General features: G+C 43.8%; 1 protein-coding gene across 3 annotated transcripts in view; it reads right to left on the bottom strand.

Moving 5' to 3' along the window:
* Positions 1–27,452, bottom strand: part of GRIA1 (glutamate receptor, ionotropic, AMPA 1) — a 120,270-nt gene that overhangs the window by 33,737 nt on the left and 59,081 nt on the right. For all 3 annotated transcript variants that reach the window (XM_009869761.1, XM_009869753.1, XM_009869770.1), the window contains 8 exons: positions 26,538–26,722; positions 21,978–22,031; positions 10,872–11,033; positions 9,554–9,721; positions 5,008–5,112; positions 2,835–2,945; positions 2,029–2,235; positions 527–897 (listed from right to left, as the gene is read on the bottom strand). In XM_009869761.1, the coding sequence (XP_009868063.1) occupies positions 527–897; positions 2,029–2,235; positions 2,835–2,945; positions 5,008–5,112; positions 9,554–9,721; positions 10,872–11,033; positions 21,978–22,031; positions 26,538–26,722 (1,363 nt within the window). The remainder of the gene's footprint in view (positions 1–526; positions 898–2,028; positions 2,236–2,834; positions 2,946–5,007; positions 5,113–9,553; positions 9,722–10,871; positions 11,034–21,977; positions 22,032–26,537; positions 26,723–27,452) is intronic.

Consider the following 27,452-nt stretch of genomic DNA (forward strand, 5'->3'; position numbering starts at 1 on the left):
GAACTTTCAGGTGGCAGAACTATTGACTGAAATGGGAACCAGAAGGAAAACTCAGTACTTCTCTAACCTTTCCAGAGGCCAGTAATACTTAAAGCCCTTCTCAATGTGCTCTATAATCTTTGGCAAAGAGCATATAACCTTTTACTGGGCACCTACTGTATTTTCTCTCTACTTTACTGGAATTTTATAACATCCCTATAATATCAGAATGATCTTGTTACTGATAGTAACAAAATAAATGACTGATAAAAATTGATTGCAATTGGGTAGCATTTCTATAAATTCCCGTAAAGGAACTCCCCGGGACAAATTTAGAATGGTATTTTTATGGTCTCGATTTTGAGGTCTCAAGTTCATGGCTGTAAGACCTGTGAACCCTTGGATCCTCTCTGAACCTGTAACCGACTGACAAAACTACACTACAGTTCAGAAAGGAAGCTCAAAGAAGAACCAGTTTAGCTCCAAAGCATGCGGAAAGATAAAACCATGTAAACTTGAAGAAGGTTCATTGAGGAAGGGAACCCACCTTGGAGAAATATCACATCCTTGCTGCATGAAAGCTCCTAGGGAGAACCAGAGACTGTTGAATATCCCAAACTCATTAGTCTGGTCATTGGCTGGCTGGTCCCGTCCTTCTTCGAATTCCTCAGTGTGCCACTCATAAGGGCTGAAGCGACTCACCAGGAAGAGGACAACACTCACTCCAATGTAGGCAAAAACAATGCACATCCATATCTCGTAAGCCAAAGGATCCAGAAAGGAAAAAACTCCCGGTTTGGACTTCTGAGGTTTTTTTATCATGATAGATATACCTAAACTCATGAACGGTTTGGAAAAGTCTATAACTTCTTCTCGAACCAGAGTGATGGTTAAAGGTGCCACAGCCACATCCGCCCTCTGAAAAGGAGAGACAGAAGAGATTTGCATTCTGGAGATAAAAAGTATCTACTAACTCCAGATTATGCTCCTTTCATCTCTGTTTACCCCTGCTATCTCAGAAAAAAATCAGACAAAACCAATTGCAAGAGAAATGTTAAAAAGAAGCAGCCCATAATATTGGTGGATTATTTCCATTTCATCACCACTGATTGCCAGTTGTTTTGAAATCACATCAGTTTTCTTTTGCAGCCACCTAGCTCTTCTCTGATTTATCCACTGATGTCACAGTCTGATGCAGGTGATTTTTCCTAAAGAGGTTTATCATCCAGACATCAAAAGAGGCAAGGAAAGGCCAATTGCCTGAAAAAAGGATGCCAGGATATTTACTTCCATCAGGAACTGCTTTTTGATTGCATAACTGATGCAGGAGAAGAGGAAAAATGTTCCAGTGACACTGATGTGCCCTCTCCACTTATTTCACAATCCATATTGAAAATGGAAAGGGAAATGCATGGAAACAGCTGTTGGCATATACTGAGGAGCTACTGGCAGGACATAGATCATCCCCTGCTCCAACACAGTGACACGGGCACTTGGGCACTGATGCTCCCAACACTAATTTCCCCTTTCCCTTCAAGGGAAAATCAGATCCCTCTGAAGGACGACCTGATCCCCACAGACTGCTAACTACCAGACAGAACCAGGTTTAGAAGTGTAGGGTGTACCTGAGACGATGGAAATTAGTGGCTAGACAGAAAGCAGTCTAAGTCCTGCTGTTCACCAGTCATAGGCTGAGTGTTTGAAATCTTCCCCTTCTTTCATCCTGCCATTATCATGCAAATATAAAACAGAGTAAAATTTGGAGATTCTACCCATGGGAAAGTATGACCTTTCAATACTTGTTCTTCCAAAAATGGAAAGAAAAAGAGTCTTGGAACTATTGAAAGGAAGCACTTTGACATTTCCATGGGCACAAAATGTCCCTCCCTAAATTAAACTGTTTTACTTGGGCTGATTATTTGCATTATCAGAGCTGCAGTCCTCAAGACAGCTCAGGCTGACAGAAGGCAGGGCTCCTTCTTACTCTAGGGCTTGAATGTGTTCTCAAGCCCCACGAGCTAAAGACAACGGACAAGGTCAGAAACTCACCCCATAAACGAGTTCTCCCACCATGCCATTCCACGTTTTGGTGTCAGGGTCCCGGGCTCCATATTTTCCATCTCTGACAATCTCCAGCCTGTAGTGGTAGCCCACATGCTTCGCGATCTCAGCAGCAAGCTCCACACAGTAGCCTTCATACCTCTCATTGCCTTCAAACTGGTTGGCGTTCTTCTTGAGCATCACATATGGGTCTTCCTGGCACACAGAAGACCAAGACTGAGCCACATTCCACATTCTTAAGATGTTTAACTCAGTTTGGGTATTGTGTCTTCTCTGTAGACTCACAGTAAGCATTCAACAAACAAGTTAGTGAAATTTCATGTTTCTGTAGGGTAAGCGTATACAATGACACAATACATGATACCATACATTACAGGGTATCTATTATTCCTTCATGATTATAGTGGAGATTTGTTTTTCGAGCTATGATTCAGCCTTTCTACACAATACAGCTTATCCTTTCAAAAATTACAGCCCCCATTCTGTGGGCTAAATACAAAGCACACGTATAATGTTTCTAATTTACCTACGCTGATGCCTCTACTATCTTGTCATAATCTTTTGTATTTTCTACACTTAAGCATGAGAGCTCTTTAATACCTATTTAATTAGCCACAGCAATTTTCAGATACCTTTATGGACCCGGCAGGAAACAATAAGTGCTGTTATTATTATTATTATTGTTATTGCTATTATAAAAATGATATAGTAGAAAGGAGGGCATATGAAGGCGAAGAGGGAGCATGCACATCAGGGAGATGAGGGAGAGCTGGGATAGAAGTCACAGCACTTACTAGGATAGTTGTGACTATGTAAGTCCTGTTCTGGAGGCTTGTAGACTCATTGCCACTTTGAGTATCTATGGCTGCTGGAACCAACTTCTCATCTTCATTCCAATAACCAATCTGCCGAACACAAACCCGAGATATCGCATTGATATCTCTTTGTAATATTAACCACGATACGGTAACAGGGTCATCCAAACAGGATCAGCTCTCTCTGCATATTCATACCCAACCAGAGACCTCCTCTCCTGATTCTTGATGTCTTTTGCCAGGGTGACCAAGAACTTCCCCATCCCACCATGCTTCCAGGCCTGAAAATAACGTGCATGATCCACCGCAGTAGCAAAGTGCTTGTATGCACGTAAAAACATTTAGCACATGGTACTGTGGGATTAGTGCCATTCCCTATGACAAGAGTTCACACTTTCCCATCTGACTTCTGAGTATTTTTCTAGTGATGAGCATGTCTGCTGCATGTCAAAAGGCTACAGGGTGTTAAAATGCTGTCCTGTAGCTGAAAATCTGCACAAAAATAGAACTGACTCTTAGGACATCTTGAGACAACAGGACTAAAGATCAAATAATAAAAAAAAAACAAGCAACCCTGGACAACGTTGGGACATTTGGGGTTATGAATAAACTAAACAGTTCTAATAGGAAGAACTCTCATGTTATGTTGTGCTTATTAATAATCAGGGATTTAGGCTGATATATCACTGCTTGCAGGTAAAGCAGAATGTCACCAAATATCATGTGGAAGTTCATTGCTGAGTTTATCCACTTTGAGGGCTTGATTTTGTAAGAGGTTTTACATCACCTCATGTAAGTATAAAGTTGACTCAGCTCTGCTCATTTGAAGGGAATTTATCACTATAAATGGGAAAGGGTATTAACACAGGGCACGACGAGGAGCCTGCTGATGGCAGATTAGACATCTTAACAGTTCAGGAGAAAAAAAAAATCTGTGCAGGCTTCTCATCTCTCTTCATTGTACAGACAAAAAGAAAGGAGAGTGAGGGAAGAGTTTCCAAAGCTTTGCCCATGGGCAACATAAATGGAGACATGTATGTTTGTTTTGCATCTCTAACCTGGTGGATCTAAGATACAATAAGTATCATGGCAGTGATGTGTTTGTCTTCCAAAGAAATACAATTCCCATCAATAAATACACACTAAATCGAGATATTTAGCCATTCTGTTCCTTCTCCTCTAGACTCTTTCCAAACTGTCACCTTGTTGAGGTTCAGAGCCCCAAACTGGACACAACGCTGCATTTGTCCTCTTACAAAGACCACAGAGAAGACAAGTGTGTATGTCTTCAGAATTCCTCTCCTTTTATCTCTCAATGAGGAACTTCCCCTGTTTCGCTTGCCTGTGGTGGGCTCTGATCTCAAATCGGCTGCTCTCAGATATAAGCATGAACTGGGGGTAGGGACTAAAAATGTAGAACTTTCACTATGTGCAGTTTTCTTAGTGTCAAACAAGTTTTTGCATTTCATGGAACTGAAGGTGTGCAGTGGGATTCCACTGAATTGCCCATTCCAAAATATTTAGTAGCTCTCCTTTACTGATAGAATAACAATTATTCTTTGTTCTTTAGATAGGTAGGACATAAGCACATGAAGTCAGATTTTCAAAAAGATCAGTGTTCCAAGGGCTGGGCATCCCTGAACAAGCCCAGTTTTTTCAAAGTGCCTGGGATATAGAAATGGATCAAGATTCCAGGACAGCACAAATGTCTGTATAGCTGTCAGGACATGGTTAGTGATAAAGCTTTTGTCACTTCAAAGAGAGCAGAATTAGGTCAAAATAAAGGGTTTACCTACACTGGTTAGGGCAGACAGCTTCTGCCTGGCTCTGCCTGGGCTTATTCTTGAAAAAAAAAAGCAGGAGAGCCATGTAGCTGGGCCTGGGCCAATGTACCCTGCCAATAGCAAGACTGAGTGGGCCAAGCTTTTACTACCCTGGAAATCCCTGCCCTGGAGCTGAGATATCCTTGCTGCTCTTGATAACTCATGCAGAGAGGGAATGCACTCGTGGTGACTCCACATCTAAGCTTTCATGAACAGAAACGTCTGCTGAGACCTAACCACGCTGTAACTAGAACAGAGACCTAACCACGCCGTAACTCAGACAGCGGGCTGGTGCCCAATGCAGGATCTCAGGTTGCTGTCTGCTTTACCTTTCTGACCCCGTCATGTTTCATCTCGATCACATGGAGGGTGTAGTTGGTCCTCCGCCCCTTCTCGTTAAACTGAACGTTGCCAGACAATCCTTCAAAACGGACCTTAAAGATATAAATATCAGTGAGGAGAGCGGTGGTGGTGACTTGGCAGCGGTAAGAGGAAGAGGGGAGGAGGGGTGGAGGGTGCAGTCTTGTCTCTCAGACACGCAGAGGCGAGACAGAATATCTATCTGACACCAGGCTTCAGCTTAGGTTCACTCTCTACAGCATGTCTGGCCACGTGCGCAGTCTTTCTCTTAACTTACCCTTTCTTTTAAAAACCTTTCGCTTAAAACTCAGTGGTCTATTACTGAGCTCAGCAACACACAACAGCTAGATCATGTGTGTGAGTCCATCACCTCTTGGGATGTGACAGTGAGCTAAATCGGCTCTGAACTCCTTGGGGTTTGTGCTAGTTCATGTTTTCTAAATCTGACCTAGAGTCAGGATTTGGTAAAGAATTTGTCAGTTCAAATCAGAAATTTTATTTGCAGGAAATACGAAACTGTGGCCACAGCTCCCAGAGGCCACCTTTCAATAGAGAGCAGTCTATCAGTTAACAAGCAAATTTAATTACCTCTGCACCAGCCTAATAAAACCTGACAATTTGATATTGCAAATGAGATTTGCATAGGAAACTCTGAATCATATATCTTTGCTGATAGCACTAGCGAGCGGAAGAGCATCACATCCCACGTCCTAAACTTCTCCTCTCAGGGTGGCCATTTGACTTGCTGCAACAGTGCCCAGCCCAGTATGGAGAAGGGCTTCAGACTGGAGTCACAGATGGTGTGTGGGGATCAGGGAAAAGGAATGCAGATTCAGGTCTCTATAGAGACCACCTGGAGAAGTGCTCACGTCACAAGGTTGGGAATTAAAGGTCTGTTCTCAGCCTTTCCACTTGCTATGGACAAACCTGTTGTCCCTGCAACTGAAGTCTTCCCACATGCTAAAAGGGAATATGTATTCAGCAGCCTTTTTAAATGCTCTGAGATCCTTGGAATAAAGACCAAGAGAAAAGAAATTAGGGTATACCACTAAGGAGGAAATCTGTTGCTAACCTGCTTAAACTCTGTTTGTTTTCCAGCTATTATCGCAATGGTTTGTCATGAAAATGAACATCTGCCAGTATTTTCTGAAGCTCCTTCAAGTCAAGGGGTATTCCTGGTGACATTTGGAGAAATATGCTTTTCCCTTCTCACAAGACGCATTATGCCCATAAAGGGTAGATCCACTGGAAAAGCATCACTGTCTTAAGCACTCCTGTGCCTGCTTTTTCATGGCCCCTTTGGTTTTGTATTCAGGTCCTGACCAGTTCTGAAGTTGAGGTCATGGGTCCTCATGCTTTGTAGCTTTATATGCCCTACAAGGCAGGTGTATAGCACCAATTGCTTCTATCTGAATGAATGCAGTCTTAATCCTGCGATATCCACGTGGCACTGAAATGAAAAAAGAGTTCTCTTCTCCCATTCATCCTGAAGGTTGCAGCGTGACTTTTCCATCATTAACCATCCTTTGAGGTCCTTTGAACCACTACAAAATATTGAGTTTTCAACAGTGCTAAGTCAACTGGAGATATGGAACATTTAAGTGCACTTGTGTATAAAGGCACAGGCATGACAATCTTTACTGGAAGAGCAGGAGAAGAATGATATTGTGGCCTTCTAGTTTGCAGGGTTCATCAGCAGTTAGGGACTAGCTACCTGCTTACAAGATATGTTAACCATATAACGTTAACAAAAAAAATGTCAAAAATTATTATAAACTTTTTGACATAAAACTGAAACTCTGATGTATTAGTTTGAAGTAATATTTTGTGAGCATTTTACTGGGGAAAAAAATAATTCTCTTTAATAAAAGCTTACATTTTGTCAGATTTTTGTTTCTGAAAAATTGCAGAATGTTTCAAATTGCTTTTCATCTTTGCTCCTGCCATCCATGATTCCTTCCCACACTACACAGAAATAAGGCAATTCAGGAGCTTATTCCAGACACTTGAGTAGAAATAAGTAGAGAAACTTTTTGCTTTTAAACAGCTCATAAAATTTTAGACATTAGTAAATGGGAGGTAAAGAGAAAGCACACTGTGAATAGTTGTAAGAATTGCCCTAATTGTGAACCTTTACAGAAAGGATAACTCAAACCTTCAAAGTAATCATAAGTTCTTCTATTTCCATCTGGCTCTTTCTTGCTCCGATACAAAATGCTGGATGATTATTCAATTCATAGCTAAAATTTCCCTAGGAGACTTCTTTCCCTGTGTGTTTCAGAGCCTTTTATTTTGACCGTCACAACTGAACTGGCCAAATCTTTTGAAAATTATAGTATTTCAACTGTAAATAAACAACTTTTGCAAATAGCTCTTCATCTTGTTTGTCCCAAAATCACTATAGTAGAAAAATTGAGAGTTTTGAAATTGTTTTAATGAAGAGATGAGGAAACTTCAGAGGACATTTTCCAACACACAAAAAATTGTATTTTCTAGCCAAGTCCAATTTTGATCTCCTATTCTCATAAATTCAATAAAGTAAAATGCTTGAGAACTCATTGCTCATCAGAAGACTTCCACGTATTTCTTGTTTATTAGGTAAACGATCTCCCTAATGCATCAAGGAGGCTGATTTTATTACAGGGGTTTGGGGAAGTTATGACAGTGATTTGCCCAAGGTCATACAGAAAGCCAACGACAGGCTTAGGAACAAATTGAATCCAGACAATAAAATCAAATCAGATGCAAGATCTGGTTTTAAAGGAATTGTTGTTTACCAGTAAGCCAAAACCAAAGCAAAACAAAATACGTGGGGAAATTTACATATGATGCAAATTAACCAAATTTTCTTCTTGCCTTCTTCACAGTTGAGGAAGGAAGATGGTATAAGCTATTTTTGGGTAACACTGAGCTAGCAGTATTTGCAAGGAATCCATCTACTTTTGTCTGAAAAAAAAAGAATGCTGGAAATGAATGTCAGCCTTGAAATTTAATGAAATTTTAAAGCATTCTACCTTTCTAAGTCTTTGATAAGTGTACTGTTTTTCTTCCTTCCTACAAGTTTCATGCAGTATTTTTGTTTATTCAAAAAAATGAAGTTTTATGCAGAATGAAAAAGAAAGATTATCAGATATCTAAATGGCTGTCATTAAGACTTTTATGAAACCTCACAGTATGAAACAAGCTATAATCTGGGCTTTGAGGACATTTTGACAACAGGCAACACATAAGGCAATATTCACATGATTTCAAGCTTCATTAGCTCTCTGGAACTGAAAACAAGTTCAGAGAGAGTCGAAGGAACTTCAAAAAATATCACAGAATCATTCAATGTTAGGGATTGGAAGGGACCTCTAGAGATTATCTAGTCCACCCACCCCACCAAAGCAGGATCCCCTAGTGCAGGTCACACAGGAATGCATCCAGGCAGGTTTTGGAAGTCTCCAGAGAAGGAGACTCTATGACCCTTCTGGGCAGCCTATGCCAGGGCTCTGTCACCCTCACAGTGAAAGAGTTTCTCCTCATGTTGAGGTGGAACTTCTTGTGTTCTGGCTTACACACATCATTCCTTGTCTGATTACTGGGCATCACTGAAAACAGACTGCCTCCTTCCTCTTGACAGCCACTCCTCAGGTATTTGTATACGTTACTAAGATCCCCTCTCGGCCTTCTCTCTTCAAGACTAAACGGCCCCAATTCTCTCAATCTCTCTTCACAGGAGAGATGTTCAAGTCCCTTAACCATCCTTGTAGCTCTCCATTGGACTCTCTCCAGTAGGTCTCTGTCTCTCTTGAACTGGGGAGCCCAAAACTGGACACAGTATTCCAAGTATGGTCTCACCAGGGCAGAGTAGAGAGAGAGGAGAACCGCCCTAGCCCTGCTGGACACCCTTTTCTTAATGCACCTCAGGATCCTATTGGCCCTCTTGGCCAAAAGAGTACGTTGTTGTCCCATGGACAACTCACTGGCCACTAGGGCTCCAAGGTCTTTCTCCATGGGGCTGCTTTCCAGCAGGATTACCTCTAATCTGTGCTGGTGCCTAGCATTATTTCTCCCGAGATGCAGGACTCTACACCTGCCCCTATTGAACTTCATGAGGTTCAACTTCACCCAGCTCTTTAGGCTGTCTAGACCTTGTTGGACAGCAGCACAGACTTCTGGTGAATCAGCCACCCCCATCCCCAGTTTCATATCATGGTCTAAGCAGGTCTCTCTCTCAGGAAGGGGAAGATAAAAACAGGGATCCAGGATTTTTATAGGATAATACCTTGGCTTTTCCATCCCAGAACTCCAACAGAAATTAGAGAAGTTAAGGACACATCGGCTGGTGTCAGGAGAAGCGGTTTGCTAAGTGCAGCCCTGAACCCTCTAGGAGACCTGGCTCTGATCTGGAAGGATCAGCTCCCCATTCCAAGTGAGCTGTTTGATCATTTCTGCTGCTGATCACCCCTCTTCCCCCACTTGCAGCCTCTGTGCAGCCACTTGTGCCGTGCACGCGTTGGTTGGGTTCCAAACCTGCTGCAGTGCTCTCTGGATGTCGATGCCCTGTCCCCAGGGCACGGCCGGGTTGGCAAGGCAGTCCCCCGCATTGCCACGACGGGAGATGTCGATCCGCTGCCTTCGCAGGTTCTGAAACGCCTCAGCCATCACCCGGACCCCGTCGTATGTCAGGGCTGACGTGTACTAGAAAGAGAAGAGCAGTCGTACGTCGCCCATTCAGGTGAGCTGACCTCGGGTGTGCTACACTGCTTTGCCCCATGGCAACGTTTCAAATTATTTGCCCTGTTTTCATTCTTCTGCCTATGAAGTCCTACAGAATCTTGCTCCCTGGAGTTACTACTGTCCTGTTGACCCATGAAAGTTGTTGTTTTCTCTCCCAGAGGATGTAAAAGTGAAGGAGAAGCCCCTGATGCAGAGCATGGCTCTGCTTTACCTTTTGCTCTTCTAGCCCAGCTGCCTCCAGATTTCATTCCCTGAAGAGGACTCAGCCTTAAAAGCCATTCACCTGTTACTTGAGTCTTTCTGTTCAATTAGAATTATTGACCTGAACTTTTAAGGAAGACATTATGCAGTGTAAATGCGATATAAGCAAAAGCAAATACTAATTTCTGGTCAGAGATGGAGGTCAGAAAACTACTTTAACCTGCAAAAATTCTGCAGAAGATGAGTTTATTCAAGCAGAAACTTGTACAGAATCTAGTGTAAAACTCTGGCAAGAATGGTAACCACTAGAAATAATGCCTTTCCCTGTGACCACCCACTGATATATTTGTTTGCAACTTTCTTAAAGTAATACCTCCAAAGCTTTCATTTCTATTATTGTTTGTCACAAGTGTGTTTGTTTTCCGATGCCAGAAAGACAAAAACAACCTCTCCCCCCACCACACCCCTCAACAGTTTCAGGGTTATCTGTGTTAGGAAATAAAATATATTTCCCCTCTGCTGTACACACTGGTTTGAAATGCTCAGAAAGAACATCCAGAAACACTTTATTATCACTGGATATGTAGTAAACAAGGCAAAGGTTAATGAGTTAATGAGGCTTTTTTATATATATACTGAACGTTATGAAATGTTTAATGTTTAGCTTTGAAGAGGGTAAAACCAGGGAGACTGAGTGAATACACTAACTTGTGTATTTCTTAGCAGGCAGCAACTCCTGCCTAGTAAAATTTAGACAGTGCTGAGACACCAGTAACAGATAATGTCCATAATTATATTAAGGATAGGTTTTCAGAGTGAGATTAAAGAGTCTTGTGCAATCACAAAGACATAAGCATAACTTGAATTGAGCCAAATCGACCCTAAATCAAATAGTTTTTATACCACTTGCCTTTGGTCTCTTCCAGTCCACACGAGGATGCTCCCTGGCATCATTATTCCTCCACTGCTGCATGATCCTGGCAGGAACAGTATCTGTGTAATTCACCAGCTGGAAGCCTGTTACATTGGCTCCACTCTCTTTGAATTTGGTCAGGTCGATATCCATGAACCCCTAGTACAGGAGAGAAACAGGAGAAGCTCATCAGAAGAACACATCTCTGGGTGGATAAGAGGAATCACAGAATGGTATGGGTGGGAAGGGACTTTAAAGATCATCTAGTTCCAACCCTGCTGCCACGGGCAGGAACAACTTCCACTAGACCAGGATGCTCAAAGTTCCGTACAACCTGGCCTTGAGCACTTCCAGAGAGGGGGCTTCCACCTCCTCAACCTGCCACTGAGTTTCTCTCCTCTCCTCACTCTCAAACATATGAGGATGGCATGAGTTAAAAAAGCCACGTCACGTTATTCCCAGGAGAGAAATTCCCAGGTCAGGTTCCCAAAATGGTGCTCTCTGTGTACAGGTTGAAGGACATAATTAGCTGATTAATTGGCAAGGCCAAGATCAAATTATTAGGTGGAAACCTGTTTTGGAAACAGAGAGCTTGCAGGGAAAAGACTAAATCGCCCTCTCACATCAGCATCAAACCTAGGGAGTCATAAGTCACTCAAAAATGTCTAAAGACTTTCACACTTTTTATTCCAGTTTTTTGGTAAGCAATTTGGCATCCACTTGCAAGGCTGAGGACTGGATATAGGTCTACAGATGCTCTAAATAGATGATTTGTTTTGCTTCAAAGTGCAGTGATTTAGGTTAAAAAGAAAGGAAAAAAAAAAGTGATCTTTTCTGTGTACGTTATTCCTCAGAACGCTGGTTAAACCCACATCAGTCTTGTTTATAATTGCTAGCGTAGGGGTTTCAGAAAGCCAGAGCTGTGATTAATGAATAGGAAATGCAGCAGCATAATTATGCCTGACATCTTAATGCATTTCAGGCCAAGTGGTTTTTGACATGCAGAGCTCCTAAGGTTCAGTAAGAGAGACCTCACAGGTTGCCAACTGGTTAGTCATGGCTAGGACCAAATTACACTGACATTTTGCTCCTGGGAGGTACTCAGGGGAAAAAGATCTGTCAAAAGAAACTACCATACAGCAACTTGAAGTTTGTGCCATCAGCTCCTCCTTGGAAGGTCTACAAAGGCATGAAGAAAAGTCCAAGTTCACAACAGAGTATGAGTAAGATGTCTGGTGTATTTAGTCCCTTCAACACACAGATTTAAATAGAAAAAGTAAAAAAAAGACTATGACACCAGTGACGAGACAGCTGCAGTTGAAAACAGTCTTTCACTATTTTCCCCAAAGTGAACCATTCTGAAACTGAAGCAAGTGTTCAACAATATCCTTTGGAATTTATCTTACGTAGAATTTTAAAATAGTCTGAATAGACAAAAGCAATTATTCTTTTCCCAAAGATTGTACTAATTTTTCCTCACTTACTTTTGCCACAATTTAGTTTCTTTAAAAAGTGTGGAGACCTCTGAAAATTTTCCAATCGTTTAAGGCAGTTGGGACCATAAAGAAAATCATTAACCTTGAATATGTCTTTGCATTTTGGCGGTTATCAACTGCTGAAATAACTGTTTTCACCTGTTGTCCCTCCTCCTCATGCCCAGTATAGGAATGGTCCTAATTACAATGGAATTTTAATCACTCCACCACCGAAATCTGCTCAGGGCAGGTCTAGGTGACATGACAGCCAATGAACTAGGAATACCAGAGGTCAGATATTTTAGAAAATAATTCCGAAGGAGATGAATTTTTGCTGACTAATATATAAAAAAGAAAATATCAAATGTTAGGCAAACTGTCTTTTAAAAATGCTTTTATTGACAAAGTGGCATCAGGAATTAAATGTGCTTATCTGTCTTTCTGGAATATCAGTCATTGCTTGTAGGAAACAGGAGAATTACAATATTTGCAAGTAAAGAAGTCATCAGTCATCTGTCAACTTGTACTAACTACAGCCACATGTTGCAAAAAAAAAAAAAGAGGATATTTTATTTAGTTTTTAATTGGCCGTATTTGGAAAACAGAAACTAAATTCTTAAATATTGACTAAAGGAAGACTGCAGCCCACTACTGAGGGGCAGCAGAAATATGTTTGCAGGAATATGATTAGTAGCAACCAGATTGGGAAAGAACCAGCACAGAAATACTTCCCTTCGCCATCCAGTCAAGCACAGCGAGAAGTGCACAGTGCTGGAACGCTGCACTCTGTGGCACCTCTGAGCTCCCATGGTTTTGAAACCATTTCAAAGATTTGCCAGTGAAAATTGGGAAAAGCTCACTTTGCAGCCACATCTGGAGCACGAGCTGAGCCCCTGGATTTGGTGGTCTGTGACCTTCTTCAGGCTCTTTAAACCTGAACCATTTGGGACGTATCAGTTGAGGAGGAGCACAGGACCTCACGTTCCAGCCCCAGCGTGGTGCCAGCACCCCTGGCAAGGCAGGCACACAAGGACCTGGGGCAACACGGAGCTCCCCACATCCCCCAACAGAATCACTGCCCAGAACATGGGTACTCCAGGGGAGACAACACTTCTGCAGGCGTAGTTCTCTCTGAGAACTGTCAAAACCAGGCTGGAAGGGCCACTGTGTCAGTCAGCCCACCCCCTGCCCTACAGCAGGGTTAGCTGTCCCTTCGATTTAATTTTGCTTCACAAAATCAGCTCAGCAAACCAGAGAGTACAGCCTCCTGTGTTGCGTACTCCTGGAAAACGCCTGGCTTTCTCCGAATGCCATCGAATTAGCAGGCTGACAATAAACCACAGAAATCTGGACCCATCCATGCTGATGGGCTGAGACAGCCTCCCTCCTCCACATCTGCTCTGACTCACAGCATCTGCAACACACAAGCAACAGCCAGGCTCGCTTCAGAGGAGGAAAGTTGCTCTTTAGCCCATGCCACAGACTCTCCTCTCTGCATTAACAAGCCTCGCAAAGCGATTACACGCAGAAGTCCTGCTGCTAATAAATAATATGGGCAGCTGTTACAGACCTCATGCCTTCAGACAGAGAACAGAACAGCACTGGGAAGAGTTCTTTCCTCATTGTGTTTTCCTTGCTGCATCTGTTCTTTACGCAGTTCTGAAACCGAAAACATTTTTCAGCCAAAGGTTGTAACACTGTCCCGTTTGCTGCCTTGGCTGCTGGGAGAGGTGTCAGCAAGTCACACATTTATATTCCTCTCCCCTGCTTGTGGGCTCAATCATCAAAGGAAATGCATAATGTAGGAAGACTGATGACTTGAAATGGGCCTCATGAATCCATCTTGATTAACTAGTCCATGGAGGATCTGCCTTGAAAAGAAAGTCCCCCAGAAAGGAGCCAAGCACCTTATTTATACCCTGAACACCACAAGGAGCCGAGACACTGAGTGGGCAGTGCTGTCAGACGGCACAAGGAAAGCCTCGTTCCTTTGTGCGTGACCTTCCTCAAATCTGCCAGCACCACTAACATCCCCGCATGGCTCCTTTCACCCTCATATTTTACTGCCTCACCCTCCTAAACCTCTTCCTCCTCTTCGCACTCGGATGACACAGGGTGTCACTGCCCCTTCTGGGACATGACCCCAGCCCACGGGAACGCTGTAGACAGCAGCAGCCTCACCTCCATACCCAGACATTGACAGGCAGCTGGCCACCACCCCACTCCTGCAAATTCTTTCTATATTTCACTAAATTGGTATTAATTGCTGGCACTTTCCCTGCAGGGTGCCTCTGCAGTATAACTGTGCCTTTGAAGCTGCGGTAACAGGCAGCAAGGGCGAGCTCTGGGCAGGCTGCAGCTCATAAACCTCCCCACAGCCCAGCTCAGCCTAAAATCTCCGTGCCTTTTCTCCAAGTCTTGGCTTTTTCTGAGAGAAAAGACATTAGAGAGCGTCCTTGAAGACTGTCACGTTTCTCAGAAAGGCTGTTGTTTTCTCTCCTCCCTCTGCATCTTCTGAGCCTTCCAGATCTCCCTCTGTGACCGGCCAAGCTCGTCTCCAACTGAGGAGATGGAAAATGCCCCTTTCTTTTGAATTGCCTAGAGGCTTGTTGGCTGAACCTAACACAGTCCCCTCACCCCAGCAATGAGTGTTAGGATTTTTAGTCCCCTTCTGTCTGGGATGAAGAGACTGGAGTCTACGATTCTATGATTTTCTTCTATTATTTTTTAATAAGTTGCACAGGGAAATATTAAATTTTAAGCAAAAACGTATTTAAACAATTCACCCCGAGCTGGTGCGACTGTCACAGAAACTTGTGGCAGCTTCAGGAAACTGGCCCAGCTATCTTTAGATGCTATCCATGTATGGCTTGCAATGCTAGGCTGTTTCTTCCCATCAGACTTTATGTTTATAAGAACCTTTGCAAAGTACAACAATTGCTTCTGAATGGCTGTAGATCAGCTGAGCGAATGCAAAGCGGCTCCTGTCATTCCAAGGTACGCCAGAGTCTTTCTGCAGGGAGCAAGAAGTCGAGTATTTCTAGACGGAGCATCCCTAATATACGAAATTATCTTCAAGCTTGGCATCTCCAGTGAAGCATCATTCCTCACTCCCATCACTTTGTATTAATAAGGAGGGTATGTCAAAAAAGAGCCCATCTGCTCAAGTCTCATTCCAGCATGCCTTCCAACAGGACAGGCCTTCTTCTCTTCTGCAGAATTATTAATGTGTCAAATCTCATTGTGGCAGCAAAACATGCGAGTCCTCACTGTAACATAGAAGTGAAGAAGAAAGGGCAAGAAAGACGGGAGGAGGGGACACTCTCAGATTGGGTCCCAATCCTGCAGTTTGATGAAAATGATTTGTCCTGGTCTATCGATGCAAAGTAAACCAAGTCAGGTGTGAATCCAGACCTCAAGGATACGGGCCTGGAGATGACCAGTAATGTTTTTTTTTGGCACAGCTCTACTGATTTTCATTGTAATATCATTTGCATCAGCCCTATCCTACTGATGCAGCACATTCTGGATAAAAATGATCACACATATCTTGTTGGAAAGCTCAGTCCAGGCAGAAGGACAGATGCTCTGGGTGGATGTTTGTGCTTTAGAGAACTTTCAGAACAGAAACTGATTTAAAGGTTTGGGAAGTGTGCTGTGTAGTGACGGATGCCAGGATTCCAATCAAAGATGTGATTAAAGGGTGACCTGATCACAAATGACAAGAATCAAAATGTCAGTAATGGAATATTTGGTCTAGGAAACAGAAGCCTGATCCTGATGGAGAAAGCTGAAGCTAGGCAAGCTTTGACTAGGAAAAAGCACTGATGAAGTCACTATGAGGAGGATACTACAGATTTACACGTCACCCCTCACCGGATGTGCTGGGGTAATGAATTAGGAGAGTGCAAATGGCTGAGGAAACCTGTTATTTTAACATCGTTTTGCTGAGATTTAAGCAAACACATTTTTCTTTCCAATGACTGTAATATAATCTGTCAGTTATTCACCTGATGCTCAGCGATATTTTTTAAGCTACAGAAAGTCACTCATGCTTTTGAGCCCTCATTAGCTACTGCAAAAATCCTTCCAAGGCTGCAGCTCATATTATCCCATGTGGGCAATTTCTGTATCAAAACCAGATGATTTTCCTTTACATGAGACACTCTAATTCAAGTAAAATTAATTCAGGGCACTGCTGTGTCTTTTACTATTGGTAATTCAGACGAGATAATGTAATAAGAGTTTCTTCTGTTTGATAATCTTTGAATCAGGACAGAAGAGCTGTTTGGAAGTGAAATGCAGCAATTTCACTAATATATTGTCTTCCTCCTCCTGGAAAACTAAGTTTTCTCATGAGCCTGCGTGCACCAACCTCTCAGAAAGACTAAAGGTCTAACTGGCATACTTTTAGAAAACCTAAAAAACCTAAAAATATCTTAAGACATCTCTTTGCAATATAAGAATATCATTTTGGCAAGACCATGCATCTTGAGATCTTACCGGGACAAGAAGTCGATGCCGCAGAGATCCTTTTGGAAACTCCTACAAAACGGTTTCCAATCAGCTGGTGATGCAAACTGGAATATCGCTGACCTTGTTTGTACCTCCAGTCAGAGATACTTTAGGGAGCAGCAGTCAGTGTTTAAAAACTGAGGGTGATGAAAATAAACATGGCAACTTTCAAGATGATGGGAAACCAAGAACTGCAGCGTGTTAGCTCCAGGCAAGCTGCACCAGGGGCTCGGTGCTGGGTGTGGAGCCATCGGGCAGTGCCACCCATCACATTGGCGCTGTGGCAGGTACAACTCCTTGCGGAAGGCTCATACCCACACAGATCCTCACCACCTGGTCACAGCACACGCTGCAGGACACAGACACGCTGCTTCGCTTTAGGGAGCTGACCTCTGCCTGTGCTGGGAGAAATTTACTCCCCAGGGATGTGGATGTCCTTTTTGACCGTCAGTCTGGGAGTGCATCCTTCCCTCTGCGCTCACTGTTGAGCTCAGGTCAGACCCGGTGGTGCAAAAGTTCTCCCCTCCATTTTTTGGAGGGAAAATGGTTTAAACAGCAGGTGAACTGAATTGAACCAGCGCATTTTGTCTGACTCCTGCGCAAGCCACTCTGCTGAGAAAGGGGCTGTGCTGGTAACCTCCAAAGCTGTCACAATGTGCAAAGTGAAACTCGGTCCATGGCCTAACTCAGCACTGACACACACTGATGTAAAATGGCACAGAAAAAAATTGCTTACCTCTGGTAATCAACCTTGGTTTTATCTTTACTTTTCCCTGCTACCTCTAGCATCAGCAATCTCATACACTTATCTATTCAACTTCAAACAAGAACATCTGCTAAAAGAACAACCTGGACTAATGCATCAGGAAAGGAAAAAAGCTAAAACATTGCATGTGGCAACTGCCTTTTATGTTTTTTGTTTAAAGACAGGTCAAATGAATGTCACTCGTTTTACGACAAAGATTTTCCTCTGCCCAAGAGATCTGATGTTCTCCCATTACTGACAGCAATCAGTCTATATCCGTGGTGTAGGACAAACAGATATGTGAAGCCAAGGTTATGGGGAAAAAGCCTGTAACATCAAAAGAAAGGAATCCCAGAAGTTTCTATGCTTGCTCCTCTGATAGTATTGACCGTATTTTTTTTCTTTGTGGTTGCTAGACTGATACTCTCAAAGGCTGAGAACAAAGCTTAGAAAAATAAGACCCACAAAAACAAACACTTTTTAAAGTTGCCAAGCCTCTTTGAATTCTAAAAAGAAGAAAAAAAAAGAGATACAGAGAGAGAGAGAGATGATTGCAACCCCTTAGCGCTGGTACACCTGACAAACATCCAGACTGGCAGTAAAAGCTAATTGGGGTAACTCTAACGGGTACTGGTTGTCTATCAGATTTTCATGAGCTTGCAAAAGCCACAGACAGTGTAAAATTCACCTCAAGGAGAGGCAGAGATGCTCACGGGAACCCTTCCCCTTGATGTGACGTTGCAGACAGAGCTTTGTGGGATGGGCAGGGCTGAGCAGACACGACAGGCTGTGTCTTTAACAGGCACAGCATTGCCCATAGCCTAGGGTGCAGAGCAGTTTCATTTTGTTTGTGAACACAGAAATATTATTGTCGCACCCTGGCAACAGCAATTTCACTGAAAAAGAAAGCTGTTCCTGCTAGGAAATACTGGCTTTCATTTGCTGCTACTTGTCAAATTCTGCTTGGTGCTTTACTCCAGCTCACCCGACAGCAACCGCTGGGCAAACAAGCAGTGATTAACGCAAATCGGTTCCTCTTTGTCCATGAATTGTGACCAGACAGAAAATTCCGACGTGTTCAAAATGTGCCCATGGATGATTTTTGTGGACCTTATTCAGCCTGTGCACAGCCTTGCAAGCTCATTTGCTTTGCATTTCTGATGTAACACCAGTTTGGAGCTGCTGTAACTGGGCAGTAGTGTGCTGCTGCTCATTCTTTTTGGCTGAGTATAACTCTGAACAAGCATATAGTCAAACATAAGAATTTCAGCAGCGTGTATCTAAAATTCATCCCCTTGCTCCAGCTAGTACAGGTGACTTGGTGGCTACAGACCAGCCGAGGACTCACTTGACTCGAGGAAGGCAGAGCTGTCCCGGCCAGGGCTGGAGCCTAATCTTCATATAGGATGCGGGTCCTGAAATCAGGACTCCATCAGTCACCACAGAGGACAAAAAATAACTCACTTGGAAATGTTCAGGCACTTACAGTTTTTAGTTAATTTATTCTCTCATGACCCAGTACTCCAAAATGAGCCACTTCCACAAACTCAGGCTGTTTTCTAGGCATGCGGGTGTGCACGTGTGGGTACGTATGTGTGTGGGCAATGCACGCCCTGTCATCTTAGGGCTTGTCTACAGGGGAAAATGTAGGGTGTTTAAGGTCTATCCACTATGTGTATGAGTCAGTGGGAATAAATTACAGCCCTCTGAAGGCTCTAATCCAGCAACAAGATGTCCTTAGAAGAGGGTAAAACCTACTGTGATCTCTTGGATCAGAGCATCCACGCTATGGTTTAACCCTGCCAGACAACAACTTCCCACATTCTGTCAATCCTTTCTAGCATCCCCGGCCATCCCCACACAGGGAGCCTTGCCATCCTTCCTCGCTGCCATATGGTCTCAGAAACATGGGATCTTCACGGCCTTTTTGCCATTCCCCTCACTGAACCCATCAGCGAGGAGGTCCCGTGGCGGTGGAGCACATCACAGAAACTGCATTGACTTCTGGTGCCTGAACCTGCCCACATGCACAGCAGAATCACAAAGCTTATTCTGCCCTGGAAAGGACCTTCTTAACCTTGAGGGGTGCTAGGCTTCCTTTCAAAAGTGTTTTCCCATGTTGTTTGGTTATGCCCTCTGTTTTTTATTCAATATTCCCCTCTCTGGAGTTTGACTTTTGTGCAATGCTAGGTTTTAATGAGCAGGAAAGACCCAAGGAAAGAACTTAAATTATTTTCACTCTTCTTCTCCTTGCAAATCAAAGCAGCTTGAAAAGCACAGCTAGTAACTGTGGATTCTGGTGGTCCTGTCAGATCCTGTGGGTCCTGGGGACCCAAAGCACCCTCCACTGAGCTGCAGCGGGGAGGCAGAATCTACCTGTGGAGGGGCTGGAGAAATTAAAAGCATTTTGCTCTGAGTTAATTATTTATAACCCGTGTTGGCCGAGTATGCAGCCTCTTCCAGCCAGCTCTGGCCTCTCAGCATTTGTGCAAAGGCTAAGAAAACAAATTAAAGATGGGGAAAGTGTGCTTTCACAGGCTGAAAGTGGGAGAGTGTGGTAGCATAAGATAGAGGGAAATGTCCTTAAACACTCTAACACCTGAGTATTAGACCGCCTCATGTCTTTAATGTATTCATCCTTTTGAAACTATACAGAGAGAAGAGGTAATACAATTTGCAGCCTTCTGCATGGATATACATAAAAGCGCACAGACATGCACACTCCAGCTACTCCAGATAGCTTCCCAGCTGAACTTTAATGAAGGGATATTCATCAACATCTGAAGATCGGGACCTGGGTTACAGCAAATAATATTTTCTTTTTGAAATTAACAACTGAAATTATTGGTTGCTACAGTTTGCGTGTCTGCCCCTGCACAACATAACATTTTTAACTTCATAATTACATGGTAGGCCCCCAGCGCAGAAGTGCAGGGTCAGTATCAGGGTAATTATGTGGCCATTTTTGTCTTGTAAATTACAGACTTATCCTGGGACTGAGAGAAGGAGAAGGGCAGCAACTGCTTGACTAATTGGTAGTTTAAAGTTTAATTACCCCAGGCTGGACGTGCTGTCTTGTATAGGCAGCTGTGGGAGGGAAGAACAGTTCCAGACCTGGCACAGACATGGGGGTCCTGGGGGGAGCAGCCTCAGCTGACCCCAGCCCCCAGGATGGACAGACACCTCTGGGAAAGAGAGGGCAGGAGCTCTACTGTGGAAAACCTCCAGCTGCCTGATGGGTTGATGCTGTTCCTCTCTCCCTTATGTCTTTCCAGACCTCCCTAGGCGGGGAAATTCTCCAGGCTGCTAGGAGAGGACAGCATACTGCTCCAGAAAGATGTCCCTACCACCGCCCAATACTGCTCTGTCCTCAGGCAGCCCACCCCTGCATTAAAGGGAGAATTCTTTCATAAGGAAATCTTTACATCCAACTCATTCCTTAGAGCCATGACAATTAGATTTGATTTAGCACCAAGTTGAAGAATAGACACCTATTTTGTTTTTGCTGGACAGTCAGAGGCATCTCAGTGCGTTGTCATTAATAAGTCTGCCCTTAGTGGGGCTCTCAGGATGGCTGTGGCGCACTTCACCTGGGGAATGCATGCTGAAATGGGTTAAAACTAGCAAATTAGCAAAGGCAAGTTGTTACCAATAGTCAACAGCTTCTTGTTGGCCTGACTGAAACAAGCTAGGAGGGCAATGCCAGGACCCCAGGTGCCCCTGACATTCAAAAACGTCATTACTGCAACAAGCATTAGTTGACTGTTGGTTTAATTGGCTCTGAAAAGGTGCAGATCGAAGCTGGAGGCAAAAAAAACTGTATTGAGTTTGCATGGCAAGGCTTGGGTAGCAGTGGGCAGAGCAAATTGGGAATTAAGTTAAACCTGGAAAGAAGGGAGGGGTGGGGGGAAGGAGTTTTTAAGATCTGGTCTTATTTCTCATCATCCTATTTTTATTTGATTGGTAATAAACTAAATCAATTTCCCCAAGTCGAGTCTGGTTTGCCCGCAACAGTAATTGGTGAGTGACCTCTTCTGTCCTTATCTTAACACATGAGACTTTTGTTACAGTTTCTCCCGCCCTGTCCAGACCAGGAGGGCAGTGACAGAGCAGCTTTGGTGGGCACCTGGCCTCCAGCCAGGCCCAGTCGACCACAAAACCCCAGCAACCCTGAACACACCCTGCAGATAACCTTGCTGGCTCAAGAGAGAAAACACCACAAGGAGAACACTACAAAGGACTTGGCTATTTTTTTACCCAAAAGATGAGCGAGAAAAAAAGATGTTGAACTCAGTAACCATAAATACAGTGCTTTACAAAATACTAGATACCAAAAATCCCCAACAATCACCAACAAGGACAACTCACCAAATTTGCCAGAATGTAGTGGTACCCATTCCCATTTTTTTCAAGCTTGATGATCTGCAAAATAAAAACCAAGGGTATTTAGCAGACATCAACTAAAGAAGAAGAGATTAATTTATCTGCCTTTCCTCCCCCCCATTTATTCCAGATGAGACCATTCAGTTGTGTACAGGATGATATAGTGAAAGAAAAGTTCACAGTCTTGTTAGAGGAGGGACAGAGCTTTCACACATGATATTTGAGCATCAAGTCTGAAATTAGACTGGACAAGATCACCAAGAAGATTCCACAGGCAGAGAGAGTAAACTACCTAAACCAACCTGTCTCCTATGGGTTCAGGGGTTAAAACCCATGGTTTGTTGTTGTTGTTGGGTTTTGGGTTTTTTTAAGGTTTATATTTCAAACATTAAAGGAATAAAGTGGGAGCTGGGGTCTATTTGTTTTGTGAATGCAGCTTAAACATCACGCAAGTCTAGAGAGCTATTCTGAACATCCTCTGAGCTAAAGTCCCTGCTGCAGACACCTACCTAGGTGAGATATCAGGAGGTTTAGACTACACTGCAACTTTTCTCTCGTAGTGCATTAGTGTAACTTCAAACCACATCTCCAGAACTCAGCTGCCTGGGCAGGTCACAGAGGATTCCTCTTGCCTGTTTATTATTATCTATTATTACTATTTATTATTAATGTTTATTATTCATTATTATTCATTATTATTTTTTAATTATTATTGTTTATATCTTCATATTAATGGTGTCCCAATATCTGCGCTTTGACACTTCCTCATCTCTCCCTGATGTCTGCAGAATTACGTTTTTATTGTATTTTATCAACACAGCTGCTTACAGATCTGTAACATTTGAAAGTCTCTGTGTTAGCTGGAAATGTTTCCCTTGTCTTGGTAGAAAGGTAAACCTATTGCAAGCTTGCCTATGATTCCGGGCGACAGAATTTTGATCAGATGATCCCCACTGTCTTTTTCTCCCTTGCTTTAAAAAAAATACCAAAAGAATATAGCTACAAGTCACATTATTCTCGCTGACTGTATGCTTCCACTGAAATTCCTCTTGACTGATTTCCAGCAACGCTGTTTAATTCTTACCAGGTTACTAGTGCCAGATACCATCTGCATTTGAGCCAATTCACATCCAGAAAGAGACAATGAAAGGAAAGCCCAAACCAACATGCCCGTACAAGCTGAACACAAGAATTGCCAGTTTCTGAGAGAACGGTGCTGTTTCGATAAAGTTTCTTTGCTGGCAACACTACCTCTAATTTCCACTGTCATAAAGATTGATTCTGAATTTCTGCTGCCTTACTAACGCTCAGGTAAAATCTGCACAAACGGTAGTGAGGCCAGAAAGATCCTCACAGCCAGAATGCTAATAAAATGACTGCTGTGTTGGATTCAACCAGAGATTGGTCTACCCAGGACTCCTCTCTGATACCAGGTTGCAGCAGGTGTCTGGGAAGCGCCAGATGAGGGCATGCATAGACTGATCCTCCCCGTGGGACAGCAATCTCAGATCACCACAAGCAGCCATTTACGGATTTCCAGATGGATAATAAATGAGCGGACACTTGCCCCGTGCAACTGGTTCATCTGCCTTAGCCTTTCTCTGATGAAGTGTTCTTGTACGCACGTTAAAACTCATCTGGTTCCCAGCATTAGCGTGGGGGCAACAATTAACTCTGATGCAAGCTTCATTTAGTAGCAGTCTCTTATACAACTAATGTCAGCTCCACCAGCTCCACTGCCCTGTGGTTCTCCACAGAGGATCCCTCAGTATTGTTTCTGCTGAGCAACCTGGAGCCCTCAGAAAAACCCCCAACTCTGTATACTTAAGGCTACAAAGGTATATACTCTTATGAGTAGTTTTCTGAGCATTTTCCATTGCCAGATCCAAGCCGCAAAACCAGACCCAACATGCCCCCTTCCATTCATCAACTGAGACCGACCTTTGCAGTAAGTCCTCGATCTTGTGGGAGGAAGGAGCATCTCCAGGGCACTGGGATGCCTAAGAATTATGATCCAATTCCCCATTTCTCCAGTGTCAACAATAGCTGGCATTGGCTCCTTCTGCCGAAACTCTTTCTGTTATTTTATTAGGTGCCAGAGTCGATGAACCGGAGAGGGCTGCCATCCAGCTTCTCCCTGAGCTGTTAATCTTGCAGCCCATCCACCTGAATTATGAGGCTTGCTTCCTGTGTTTTACACAGTTATTTGTGATCTTAATTTATTTTAAAATGCCTGCTCAGTCCTAATGTGTCCGGACGGCAGTAGCAAGCTGAGGTTATAATGGCATTTATCACTTAGCCTGAATGTAGTGAGAGGCTGTGCTGGGCTGCATGCTGATAGCTCACTTGGGCCACCTAGGTTTCATTACCCACTTCTTAATGGGCCAGTTTGACATCTATTAGAGAGGAATCCTCTCAGAGTGAAACAGTGGCAAAGGAGAAATTCCAGTTATTCATTTTAATGAGAGACAAGGAAGAAACAATACAGAGCTTTGATGGAATACAACCCACCACTTACTTATCCCATTAAGGCTGCACAGCACGGCCCAGCAGATACCCTGCCCTGAACGAGCACCTGCCTCATAAACGACAGTTACCTTGGCAAAGATAATTCATGCCCCTGGGACACGACACAGAGAAATCTCTTAGAAAGAAATCAGGTCATTTTCCCACATACTATTAACACATTGAGCACTGGCTCCTCTACAGCCATGGTCTCCAGAAGGCGAGGACTACCTTGCTGGAGTTAGTGGTGGTTATTTGTGTTATGGGTGAGGAGTGGGGAGAAGAAATTAAAAGTGTGTGTCAGTACTAGTGTGTGCGTGTGAGGGACTGATGCTGAACAGCCAACCCCAGCTCCTCTGCTCAGCAGGGAGCCCAAATCCACAGCCACTGAAAGACAGAGACAGGCTTGTCAGGGAAGAAGATAAATGCATTACAAATGTCCCTGAGAGGCTCAGGCAGCTCTTTGAACATCTCAGACACTCAGAGAGACAGGGCAGACAGAGCAGGGACATCCACGCAGAGGTTGCTGGTGCAGTGAGCTGAGAGACTGGCTGCAGCCCGAGTTTAAGTCCCAGCTGAATTTCATGTGATAATGAGCCAAACATTATCTTTGACTCCCTCTGGTCATCTGCATGCTGTGAAAGACCTGGAATCCCCTGCTTACACTGGGATAACTACCTCTGCTCTCAGGAATCCCTGTGGACTCAGAACAAGAAGATAAATGAGCATAAGAACGGTCTACACAGGTCTGAAAAGGTTATTCACAGCCCTATTCCTAACAGAAGCGTCACCTCCCTTGCACAGGAGTCTGTTGCAATTGCTCTGTCGTAGGAAAACACAACATTGTCCCTCTCTTCCCTGGGAATGGATGCTTTTCACAGCACTATAAAATAAGTAATCATGATACCTGGATTTTTAGTGTTCTTGCAAATAGCTTTGCTTATTTCTAAGTTTAACTCTTGCTCTGGTTCCGTGAATGAAGAAGTTTGACAGAAAGACTTAAAATTTCCTGTCTCTATTAAGGAAACCAGAAAATATTTGACTATAGAACTTAACTTTCTGTTAGACAAGCCAGGCTTAAAAAACCAACGTGACTAACCACAGAAATCTGATAAATCCTATAGAAAAGCCTGCAGAAAAGTAAAATTCACTGCTTAAATCCATGTCAAAAATTTTGTTCAACTGAAGCTACTCCACAGTCAGACAGAAGACTTTGCCCTCCAGAATAATCTAGTCTCTCGTTCATGAGCATGACCTTTACTTTGAGGTTAAAACCTGCCACCTGCTTCGTTATTACATACGACAGGGTAGCATCCATAGACACCCAACAAGGCTGGATCGTGCTCAGTGCTGAGCCGTGCAGCTGGTGGAATAGCAATCCTTGCCCCAGACAGCAAGCAGCTGAAGTGTGAGACGGGAGATGACAGGTAGCTTAGACAAGGAGACGTGTGAAGCACGAGGTAAGAGCAAGCTCGTCGTGAGCAGTACGAAAGCGGGAGTCACCGGCTGCGTGGCACTGTGAGGGACTTCCAAAGCCACAGGGGACAGGAATCCCAGTGGTGGTGAAGGCTTTGGTTGTAGCTGTGAGAGGGAAAAGTATCATGGCTGGGGCTGAAGATGAAGACGGGACACAAATGTGGACTGAGACCTGCCCATGGGCTTGCACTGCTCCCCTGTCCACAGAAGTCCATATTCAGGACTTAGAGAAATCATTAAGGGAGGCATGGAGGAAAGAGGATGGGGAAAATTTGGGTCTATGCTACTGGGTGATCTATCTAGATTGAAGATGAGTAAGGCAGGGACACCAGCTAGCTGCTGAGTCCTCTACTGCATATCCAGTCTGCCTTGTGGTCATGAGCTGAGAAAACAGCCAGGAGATGGATGTGAATGAACAAGTCTCTCTCACCGCAAGGACGCATCTGATCCTGCTACAAGCTGGACATGGATCAGACAAGACTAGCAAGGAGAACTTCCCTGGGAGAAACAGCCCTTCCCGTCCCGCATGTGAGACCCCTCCCAGAGGACCCGCACCAACACGACCTTGCTAAGGATGATGTTCAGCCGCTCAGATTCACAGTCCACGACCACCAGCCTTTCCTTCTTTTTCCCCAGCTCCTGGAAGAGCAGGCGGTAGCCCTCTTCTGTTGTTGTCAGGATGTTGACAGCTGTCACCTGCCAGTTCTTCTCGGCTGCAGTGTCCAGCACTTTCTGTAGGACTGACAACCCTACGAGAGGAAGAGGACAGCAGGGAGAGAACCAGGCTTTAGTTGTGTAATTGCATCTTTCCATCTTTCTGACAGCCTGCATACCTGCCTCAAGCCTGGCTGGATACAGCGGTGCAAGAGTGCAGCAGAACTACAGAGGCCAGCGAATAGTCTAGCTTCTTACCCGAACACAGCTGGGCTAGAATCAATGACTCCTGCTTTTTCTGTCCTAGTACAGGAAAATAGGATGATTTCAGGCCTAGTTTTCCTTTGTAATTGGCCAATCAGTCTCGTTGATCAGGTCCTGCTATGGGATTCAGATAAGAGCTCTAAACCCCATCTTCTTGTCTGTCACTGCTCAAATCACTTGATTTCTCTGGGCCATAGTTCCCTTTCTGTCTTTGATCTGTGCAGGCTGTGTGCTCCTAGGGTTAGGGACACCCTCAGCAATCACGATACACAATCATATTCAGTGTCCCTGTCTCTCTCGATGTCTCATCAAAAAACTTCATTATTTTTAAAAGGAGCTTGCCTAAATTACATGCACAGCCTTCGGGAGCAGATACACTGCTTTGGAGTCCTGCTAGACAGCCCTGCCCACTGCAGTGCTTTTGGGATATTCAATGTGCCCATGCCTCATGACAACGGGAAGCAGGATGGGATGTTCTATACCTTCTTGTCTCTTAAAGTCCTCCTGTCTCTGCAAAGGCTCATAATAACTTTCAGGACAGAGCTGTGAAACACACCTAGC

Source organism: Apaloderma vittatum, unplaced genomic scaffold, assembly GCF_000703405.1.
Source record: "Apaloderma vittatum isolate BGI_N311 unplaced genomic scaffold, ASM70340v1 scaffold8610, whole genome shotgun sequence".
NCBI classification, from domain to species: Eukaryota; Metazoa; Chordata; class Aves; order Trogoniformes; family Trogonidae; genus Apaloderma; species Apaloderma vittatum.